Genomic DNA, 10,375 nt, shown 5'->3' with positions numbered 1-10,375 from the left:
GTTGATCGGCTGCCTCCTGCACGCCTCACACTGGGATCAAAACTGCAACCCAAGCATGTGCCCTGACCGGGAATCAAACTGTGACTTCCAGGTTCATAGGTCGATGCTCAACCTCTGAGCCAAAATGGCCGGGCATAACTCGGATTCTTGATGCCTAAGAAGTGCAGATATTTCTAAAGTCCTCAGGCACTTTAAACTTTTAAACTTTAAAATGCTCTGGGCTGTGATAGGAACAAACGATAAATGGCACATGGAAGCATAATTCACAAAGTTTTAACATGATCCCATGAAAATGTCCAAGCTTCAATATAACTGTCATCTTTTGTACATCGTTCCATCTGTTTTCATCTGCCTGAAAGCATTCCAAAGTTGTTTGGGATTGATCTCACTAATTACTTTTGGGAAGCTAGTCCCAAGATCCTCAGCCCTGCCTTCTATCATCCCAAGAAACATCATTCTGATGAGACAACCAGAAACTCAATTATCTGCCTTTGGTATGTATGAAACTGCACAGTGACTACATCACAGTGTGGAGCTATAGATAGGGTTTGGGCTAGTGCATCTAATCATTTTTACTTTGGGAGAAATCTACCCTCCCTACTTGCTGGAATGACCAATAGTGGTGAATGGATGAATTGAGGCAAAGAGCCTCTCTCTCTGGAGCTGATATGGAGGCACCTTTCTCTCAGTTCCCCAACTGTGCTCAAGGCCAGGGCATCACAAGTAAATTTGTTAACAAAAGTTCAAGCTGCACTTGCTGGGAGAAGTTAGGAAAACCAAGGTTGCACCTGTTTCGTTTTCTTTCTCTTTTTCCCTTTTATGTTTTCTTTCCACTGCTTACAATGAGAATATTTTATTTATTTACTTATTTATTTAATTAATTAAATAGCAAAGAAAAGCCGTCTTCCAGGTGTCCTTCATGGAGCCAGCAGTGGTTAGGTGAGTGAGGGCTGGACATATCTATAATTCAGCTCGGGAATATTTCTCTTAATAATTAATCGAGCGCCACAAAAGGAGGAGGCCCAATAAGGCCCTCGAACAAAGCTGCCAGCTGAGGACTACAGTGGCAGCCTCGGTGCCAACCGACCTGCCCAAGGTCGGCTTTTCTTCAGCATTCCTGCCGGGTAAGTGCGCCAGTGCGTGGCCCCTCCCGGGGAGCAAGGGGAGGTGTGGGGAGCCATGGTCACCATCTGAGCTTCTGGTTGGGTGCCTTAAGTTCGCACTTCTCACCGCTATCCTTTCTTTTGGTGTATTCGTGGGAATTGCATATTTACATCCAGGTCCAGGGGCATGTCACGCGCCTAATAAACAACCTGGGAGTCCATCCAGGGTTGAGGCTGCCGCCCTGGGCTCACTCGACTGTCTCCCGGGTTACAACAGTTTTTGTTGTTTAAGTGAGGTGGGCGAGGTTAGAGATACGACCACTACGCAGAAGTCATTTTTCTTTTTTTGTAGCAACAGGTTCATGGAGGCCTCCTCCGCTCCTTCCAAAGCATTCCTCCCCCCCCCCTCCCCACCCCCCGCCCCACAAGCCGGACTTCCAACCCGCCCCGAGCCTTCCTCCCACTCGGACCTGTGACTCCCGTGCGGAGCCTTTAGCTTGGGCCTGATTCCTCCTCTGGGTGGAACACATATAAAGTCCATCTCCTCGTGCCCTGGAGTTGGACCCGTTGGACCCGCGATTTGAGGCGGACAAACTCTGTGCCAGGGGAGCGGAGACCGAGGGGTCTGGGCAAGCTCGCAGGTGTTGCCTGGGCTCCGGGCCCGCGGCTCCCGCCACAAATGCACCTGGGCCCCCAACCCCACAAGCCCGTTAGAGGGGTGGGGGTGCCATGGGAGCTGTAGCGACAGCGGGACAGGGAGAGAAGCCGCCCAGAAGCACCCTGGTGTCAAGGCTGGACCTCCCGATCTCTCTTGGGGCTCCGGCTCTGTCGTCTGGAACCACATTTAAGCTCCAAAGGACATCTCTCCCTCCGGGATTAGCTCCTCGCCGCCGGAGCGACAGCCAGGGGTTCCTGGAATGGTTCCCAGTCTCTCCCCCAGCCTCGGCACCGGGGGGAGGGGGGAACTGGCAGTTTTTGGGCAGGGGTGGGGGGGCTCTGGCAGTCTCCGCGTCGTGACTGCGCCCGCCCCGCCGCGAGGGAGGCGCCCCGGGCGACTAGCGTGAACGCCACACCCCCGGCCCGCCCCGGCCCCGCCCCCGCCGGCGCTCCTGGCCCGGGAGGCGTGTGCTGCTTCTGCAGCCAGCGAGAGGGAGAGGGATGGATGTTGGAGGAGGAATCCGGGCTTAACAAGTGATTGCTGCTGTCTAGGATTTTGTTCTTTTTTTCTGGGGAACCTTGACGTCCTTTCCCAGGCAAGCCCTCCTGTGCGGAACTCCAGTGGAGCCAGAAATCTTGGGGGGTCTTCCCCGGGGCAGCCCCGATCAGCACACCTGGGCTCCTGCAGCGAGGACTCTGTGCCCCCCTGGCCAGGCGACAGAACTTGTTCCGTGGATATTTTGGAGCCTCCACCTGCCGCCCAGGCGTGATTCCTCCCACCCCCAGGATCGTTCTTCCCCTCCTCCAGCTGTTGCAGCTTGAGGGGGGAAATCAAAACCAGCCGGGGAATTGTCTTTATGTTTATTCTGGACCCCTCCCGGGAAGGGTAAGTGTGATGCCTCTCGTATCTTTCTTCCCTTTCCCACCTTTGGCTGTAAAGAAGCAGTGGACATTTGAGGGACAAATAATATCGGGAATGTGACAGAAGGGCATGAATGGAAGGCGGTTAAAAATAAACCAGGAGGTGGGAGAAGGGAGGTGCAGATGCTGCGCGGCGCTCCGGGGGGCCAACAGTTGTTATTTTCTCAATCTCAGGGACGGGGTGCATGCGCCCTGCTTAACGTGCCCGAGCGCGAACCTAGGTCTGGAGACGAGGGCGCGATTAAAGATGTCGTTTCCCAACGAGGTGGTATTTAGATTTAGCATCGTTTTGCCTCATCCCAGACTCACCGGTTCCGTTCCTGTGGGAACAGCTGGTGGACGGGTTTGAATTGCTGCCTCTCCCAACACTTGGATTCGAGAGCATTTTCTGAGCATTTGAGCAACACACAGGGACTGTATAAATGGCGTGCGTTGAAGTGTGTTATTTCTCACGGTTGTTAGCCTTTCTGATTCTCTCAATCTGTCCTCTCTTCCCCCCGCCCCCTCCTCTCTGGTAAGGTTTAGGTACCACCCTAAGACAGTTGTGGGAATTAGCCCTGAGACACGAAAACAGCCTTGTTGTTGGGAGGTGGAAGGAGGAGAGACAGGATGCGTGGCTGTTGTTGGGGGGACCAGGGAATTGGGAGTCTGCAAATCCTATTAGTTTGATGGTGTTAAAGAGGAAGGGAAATTTTCCTGCAAAGTGTCCCTCATAAAGGCTCCCGGGAGTTGGCTTGGATAGATTCTCCTCATGTGAATACCTTGGGGAGGAGGAGAGATTTTAAACCAGTCTGATTTGCTGGGTGGAAGGGTTTTTTTCTTTCTTTTTCTTTTCCTTTTCCCCCCCTTTTCTCCTCCTCTCCTTTTTCCTCTTCCTTCTCCTCCTTTCTCTCTCTCTCTCTCTCTCTCTCTCTCTCTCTCTCTCTCTCTCTCTCTCTCTCTCTCTCTCTTAGGGATAGTGAGGTAGCTGGTAGCCAGTTAAAAGGAGGGTAATTTGCTTTTTGTAGGCTGGGGGAGTTGGATAAACCAAACCTAGCAAACCTAAACTAAAACTTAAGACATGATTTGGTGGACAGCAAAAACAGAGCAGGTCTAGGTTTCTTGCAGAGTTAATTGTGAATGAGAAGACCCTCTAATTAATGACCTTCTGAAAGTCAGTTGGATGGGAGAGGGGTATACATAGTATACAAATTTATAGGCACTTTGGTTCTACTGGGGCTTTATTTAAATAGTGTGTTTTAAATGCTTGGAGGGAGTTGGGAAGTAACTGAGCAAACTCTCGAGCTATTTGGCCTGTGAAAGAATTTAAAGGGTGTCAGCCTAACCCTCCACAGTGAAAACAGAGATTTAGAGGCCTCCTGAGGGTAAACATTTCAGAGTATGAGATGACATTAGGAGTCAGGCAAAGGAAGAATGTCATTTGAGGCACCTTCACAGGTATATTTCCTGAGTGTCGTGTCCCAATCAACCTTGCCTCTTACCCTAGGAGAATGTATTCTGATTGGGAAGGGATATATTTTTTGCCACTTCCCTGCTTGTCACTTCATAAAACTCAGTGTGTTTAAGCTTCTAGGCTGACGGGATTCAACAAGAAGCAAGCAGCAGGTGGTCAAGAGCCAAATCCCTTTAATGGCTCCAGAAAACCATTTCTCTTTTGCACCCCAAGTGCTTCCAGTAATAGAGGCTAGTAGATGCCCTGAATTCTAATAGTCCTTATCCTCCCCAATTCTCGGGGCCACTCTTCTGCATTCTTAGAGACCCTATGGGATAGAATGAAAGAATGGAAGAAGCAAGACAGACAGAAGATTGGGACAGGAGCTTTTATAGATTCTGGTGAAGGAGATGCGTTAGATGGACCTTGGGAAAGCTAAACTAAGGGAGAAGGAAGGCCAGGAATACCAAGAGACAGTGGGGACAGAGCAGGCTGCAAGAAAGATGTGATCTGGCAGTGGTAGATTGGAAATAAAGAGAGAGAGAGAGAGAGAGAGAGAGAGAGAGAGAGAGAGAGAGAGAGAGAGAAGGGGAAAGTTGGGAGATGGGAGCTATGGATTAAATAAAAGGGGAGTATAATAGGCTGACAACAAAGTCCACACAAACTGGGATTTAAAACATAAGGAGCTAATCCCTTGAAAAGAGTGTAGGAGGAAACATTGAGATGAACATGGAGGAACTGCAAGGAGAGAAAATGATTATTAGAGAAGTGGAAACTGGGATTAGCTCCTAGACTGTGGGTGGCAGGGACATGCTTCAGGGAGTCAGGAAGTACCAACTTAATACAGGCCATTGGTGAGTCTCCAAATGCCCTGATGTCCTTGTATGCTATCCTTCCCCTACTTCAAACAGTGGTTTAAGGACATACACATTTGGTTGTGGATAAATAGATAATCAAAGCTTAGATTACTGTCATGTAATTAGTAACTACCAGTGTTTATTGATATCATTATGTACAAGTCAATGTGTTACTCGATCATCATCCACTATCTCATGTAATCCTTACAAAGGTGGGATGGGGAGGTTGCATTATCCTCAGTTTATAGACGAAGTGATTGAAGCTTGTTCAAATGCTGGAGCCCGGATTTTAAAAAAGCAAACTGTTTTTCCGACTTCTCTAATTCTGAATCAAGGGGGGTGAGGGGAAGGACACTATATTCAGAAAAATTTACGAGTGGAAATTTTTTTAAATGCCTTAAGATCAGTGCATGATGGAAATAGCTATAAAGCGACAGCATTATTATTGTGGAATGATGAGAGTGACGAGAAAATAGCCTGAGCTGAAATAACATCCAAAGAAGAAGGAAAGAAGGATGTTTAGTGAGAAGAAGATTTAACAACCTGCCCCGTGTTCCTTGGAAATTTATGGTTGCTTGGTGCTTTATATGGTTTGCTCGAGGACAAGAGAAAGAAGTGTATGTGAAGGAAATGCTCAGTTTGCTTTTTATGATTTGATTCTTCTCTTTATTTTTCTTCCATGCTTGTTTTGCTTCCTTTTTCAGGTGAAGTGCTTCTTCTGCATGATTTTAGCTGAAGGATACTCTGCATTTTCTTGATCTCTATGGAGACCTCAGAGCTGGGTTTGCCCCTGCTGACACCTCATCTTGCACCTTCTCTACCTCCCAAGGTCTTTGCCTCTGTTGATAGTTTGGCATTGCCCCTGGGTCCAGGAAGCCTGTGATAAACTTAAGGGAAGAGCCTGGAGGATCATCCCGATAGGTGTGAGGGACAATGGCCGGATGTACTTCAAGTCTCGTGGTAACATGGGTTAAGCAGTCACTGGAAGGCAAGTGCTGAGACGAAAGGCTTATTCGCATTTTATTCAAATTTGATGGACCGAGCTTTGGACAGTTTCCATGGCAGAAAAATATATTCCATCTTCTAGTCACAACTGCTGGCCGTTGGAGACTTCCTGCCTTTGAATCTTGCAGCAGCGTCACCAACCACATCCTAGATGTATTTCCAAATTTGAACACCCACCCCAAACAGGTGTCTGGGAGACCCGGACATTATCTGACGTAGGCTTGAGAGTGCTAGGCTGTTCACCCGGACCAGCCAAGCTCTGAAGAGCCATGTTGAATCCCTGGGAAGACAGAGCATGGGGCGTGCTGATTTAAAAACAGAAAATGCAAAGTTGGACTGAAAATACCCTCAGTCTTCCAAGCAATCTGCTTGAGGGTTCCAAACTTACCTTCCTTTGGTGAGAAAGAAAAGAAGAAAGCTGCCCTGTTTTTTTTTCTTCTTCTACAACTGGAACCAGCCATTTCCCCAAACCAGCACCATGGAGGTTGCGATGGTGAGTGCGGAGAGCTCAGGGTGCAACAGTCACATGCCTTATGGTTACGCGGCCCAGGCCCGGGCCAGGGAGCGGGAGAGGCTGGCCCACTCGAGGGCAGCGGCAGCAGCTGCTGTGGCAGCTGCCACGGCCGCCGTGGAAGGCAGCGGGGGGCCCGGAGGGGGCTCCCACCACCACCACCACCACCAATCTCGGGGGGCCTGCACCTCCCATGACCCTCAGAGCGGCCCACGCAGTCACAGGAGGCGGCGACAGCAGCCGGAGAAAAAGAAAGGCCACCACCGGCCGAGCAGCTTCCCGCACTGCACCGACCTGATGCCCAGCGGCTCGGAGGAGAAGATCCTGAGGGAGCTGAGCGACGAGGAGGAAGAGGAGGAAGAGGAGGAGGAGGAGGAGGAAGAGGAGGGGCGGTTTTACTACAGCGACGATGACCACCACGGGGACGAAGGCTCCTACACGGACCTGCTGCCCCAGGATGACGGGGGCGGCGGGGGCTACGGCGCCGTGCGCTACAGCGACTGCTGCGAGCGCGTGGTCATCAACGTGTCCGGCCTGCGCTTTGAGACCCAGATGAAAACTCTGGCCCAGTTTCCGGAGACCTTGTTGGGGGACCCCGAGAAGAGGACTCAGTACTTCGACCCTTTGCGCAACGAGTACTTTTTCGACCGGAACAGGCCCAGCTTCGATGCCATCTTGTACTATTACCAATCAGGAGGCCGCCTGAAGAGGCCGGTCAACGTGCCCTTTGACATCTTCACGGAGGAGGTGAAGTTCTACCAGCTGGGGGAGGAGGCCCTGCTCAAGTTCCGGGAGGACGAGGGCTTCGTGAGGGAGGAGGAGGACAGGGCCTTGCCCGAGAATGAATTCAAAAAGCAGATCTGGCTTCTCTTCGAGTATCCGGAGAGCTCCAGTCCGGCCAGGGGCATAGCCATCGTCTCCGTCCTGGTCATCTTAATCTCCATTGTCATCTTCTGCCTGGAAACCTTGCCCGAGTTCAGGGACGACAGGGATCTCATCCTGGCTCTGAGCGCGGGTGGGCACAGTGGGCTGTTGAATGACACCTCGCCGCCCCACCCCGAGAGCTCAGGCCACACGGTATTCAACGACCCCTTCTTCATTGTGGAGACAGTCTGCATTGTTTGGTTTTCCTTTGAGTTTGTGGTTCGCTGCTTCGCTTGTCCCAGCCAAGCTCTCTTCTTCAAGAACATCATGAACATCATTGACATTGTCTCCATCTTGCCTTACTTCATCACCCTGGGCACGGACCTGGCCCAGCAGCAGGGCGGTGGCAACGGGCAGCAGCAGCAGGCCATGTCCTTTGCCATCCTCAGGATCATCCGTTTGGTCCGGGTATTCCGGATCTTCAAACTCTCCAGGCACTCCAAAGGCCTGCAGATCCTGGGCCACACCCTCCGAGCCAGCATGCGGGAACTGGGCCTTCTGATCTTCTTCCTCTTCATTGGGGTCATCCTGTTTTCCAGCGCTGTGTACTTTGCTGAGGCAGATGAGCCTACCACCCATTTCCAAAGCATCCCAGATGCATTTTGGTGGGCTGTGGTGACCATGACAACTGTGGGCTATGGGGACATGAAGCCCATCACTGTGGGGGGCAAGATCGTGGGGTCCCTGTGTGCCATTGCGGGTGTCTTAACCATTGCTTTACCAGTGCCGGTGATTGTCTCTAACTTTAACTATTTCTACCACAGAGAGACTGAAAATGAGGAACAGACACAACTGACACAGAATGCAGTCAGTTGCCCGTACATCCCTTCTAATTTGCTGAGGAAATTTCGGAGCTCTACTTCTTCCTCTCTGGGAGACAAGTCAGAGTATCTAGAGATGGAAGAAGGAGTTAAGGAATCTCTTTGTGCCAAGGAGAAGTGTCAGGGAAAGGGGGATGACAGTGAGACAGATAAAAACAACTGCTCTAACGTGAAGGCTGTGGAGACTGATGTGTGAATCCTGTTCTCCGTGCGCCACTGCCCCCTCGCCCCCAAGCCCAGCATCTCCAAATATATTTATGCATAGAGAGTGCAGTTATGAAAATGAAATATGCAAATGAATCCAACGCATACAGTAGTACACCATTTAATGGTTATACATGGCATAATTGTTATAAACTTGTATTACATATCAAATAAATGATGCATCTTGGAGAAGAGGGAGGCTTAAATAGGAGCAACTCAATCTTTATATTTTTTATTAAGATGCAAGAATTTTGCACATTAACTGGAAAGGATGTAAAAGTAAAGATGGCTATGTGGGATGAGTGTGTGTGTGTGTGCTGTGTGCGTGTGTGTATGTGTAAGTAAATTGTCAACGTTTTTTAGTAATCGTGCAGTAATGGGAAAAGTTGGCATTTTGAAGTATTTACTATGTAAGAACTAATGAATTTGAACAGTCACTTATCAGTGCTTTAATATCATCTCATGTCTTTGAATTCCATAGTTGTTTTTAAAAAATTGTTAAGAATTACTATGTAGAAAAAAAAGAAAGTGAATTATTTAATAGCATATAGGTCACAATTCTATCTTGGATTTAATTAAAGTTTATTTTTAACTGGAAATTAACTTTTAAAAAGGCTGCAGGGGTCTTTAGAAATTGTTTATATTTTATTATTAATTTTGGGAAGATACGAGAGCAAATGCCTAACAGTATGGGAGAAATGACATCAGAGAAAATGTAACAAGTTTTGTTCAGAAATCCCAGCACTGGAATTTTTTTTTTTTTCTTTGCACTACTTTATATGCTGGAGATTGAGAGAGACTTCATACTGTGAATGTTTACTAATGTAAAAGTTCAATGACAATCATTGGAACAATAATTTCTTAGTCCCATTTTATTGTTCTCTTCTTTTCTTTGTGTGAGACTAAATGCCATGCAGATAACAGCACAGATTCCCTTCTCTTTTTAAATCTAAATAACTGATCTGCAAAGGGGCTATGACGTTGAATTTAGCTACTGAATTCTTTTGAAATCGGTCTATTACAATGATGTTTCTGAAACCATCCTATTCTTCTGCCTTTAAATCCAGAATAATTTAACCAAAGCTAATGCATGCACTGAAAGAATTAATGAAGAAATAGATGCCCAGATGCTACAGTGATTATGGCTTAAAAGCTTTCTATTAAACGTATAACATAAATGATAGATTTATTAAATTTATTTCTTTGTGCTGCCACATACAAGCAAAATGTGGGGATTCACCTCAGAATTTGGCACTCCATATGCTAAAATTGGTATAAGAAAGAATTGTGTCAAAACATTTGCTTTCGACATCACCATCATTATTAAAGGAATTTATGACACATATAAGTGTTTAATTCATAACAAGGTGTTCTAGAATGTGAGATAATAGCTAGTGATTGGGCTTGCACTATTAAGTTATAATGAGATATAGGTTAGCAAACTCAGAATATGTAATAGCCCTTATTCTCTCCAGTGTTTCTTCAACTTCTATTCTTTATAAAATGATTGTCCTGAGATTTGGGAAAAAGATACTGTGTATATCAGTACATAATGAACTCTAACAACTGTGAACTTTGAAAAAAAAAAAGACGTAGAATAACTTTTATCAAGCTTTTTAACCCCAGCCCATCATCTGATAATAATATAAAATTTACCTCTCTTTTAATGATATTTAAAATTCAAAGTAAATCCAATGTTAGGTTTAAAAGCAAAGCTACTTCCTTCTCCCCATTTCTTCTCCACCACTTATAGAGCAACACCTCTTGAGAACACCTTGAAGAATGCAAAGCAGCAAACCGAGGAATTGATTGAATGTGTAGACCAAATATCTCTAGTGGGCAATAGAGAGTGACAAAACAAAACAAGACTTCAAAGATGGCATTATCCTATATTTTGGATTAGAAGCAAAAAATGTAACAAGCATTACATTAGCCCTGTA

General features: G+C 47.4%; 1 protein-coding gene across 1 annotated transcript; it reads left to right on the top strand.

Moving 5' to 3' along the window:
• Positions 1 to 2,266: 2,266 nt before the first annotated feature.
• On the top strand, positions 2,267 to 9,536 carry KCNA4 (potassium voltage-gated channel subfamily A member 4). The gene is made up of 2 exons (XM_059709184.1): positions 2,267 to 2,646; positions 5,675 to 9,536. Exon 2 carries the CDS (start codon positions 6,454 to 6,456, stop codon positions 8,425 to 8,427), a length of 1,974 nt encoding a protein of 657 aa, XP_059565167.1. The 5' UTR covers positions 2,267 to 2,646; positions 5,675 to 6,453; the 3' UTR covers positions 8,428 to 9,536.
• The last annotated feature ends 839 nt before the right edge of the window (positions 9,537 to 10,375 follow it).

This window comes from Myotis daubentonii, chromosome 9 (genome assembly GCF_963259705.1).
Source record: "Myotis daubentonii chromosome 9, mMyoDau2.1, whole genome shotgun sequence".
NCBI classification, from domain to species: Eukaryota; Metazoa; Chordata; class Mammalia; order Chiroptera; family Vespertilionidae; genus Myotis; species Myotis daubentonii.
The sequence above is the reverse complement of the archived record's forward strand: the minus strand, read 5'-3'. Positions and strand labels throughout refer to the sequence as shown.

Excerpts from the sequence above, each read along its gene's own strand:
- KCNA4 (XM_059709184.1), top strand. The coding sequence starts at position 6,454 with ATGGAGGTTGCGATGGTGAGTGCGGAGAGCTCAGGGTGCAACAGTCAC.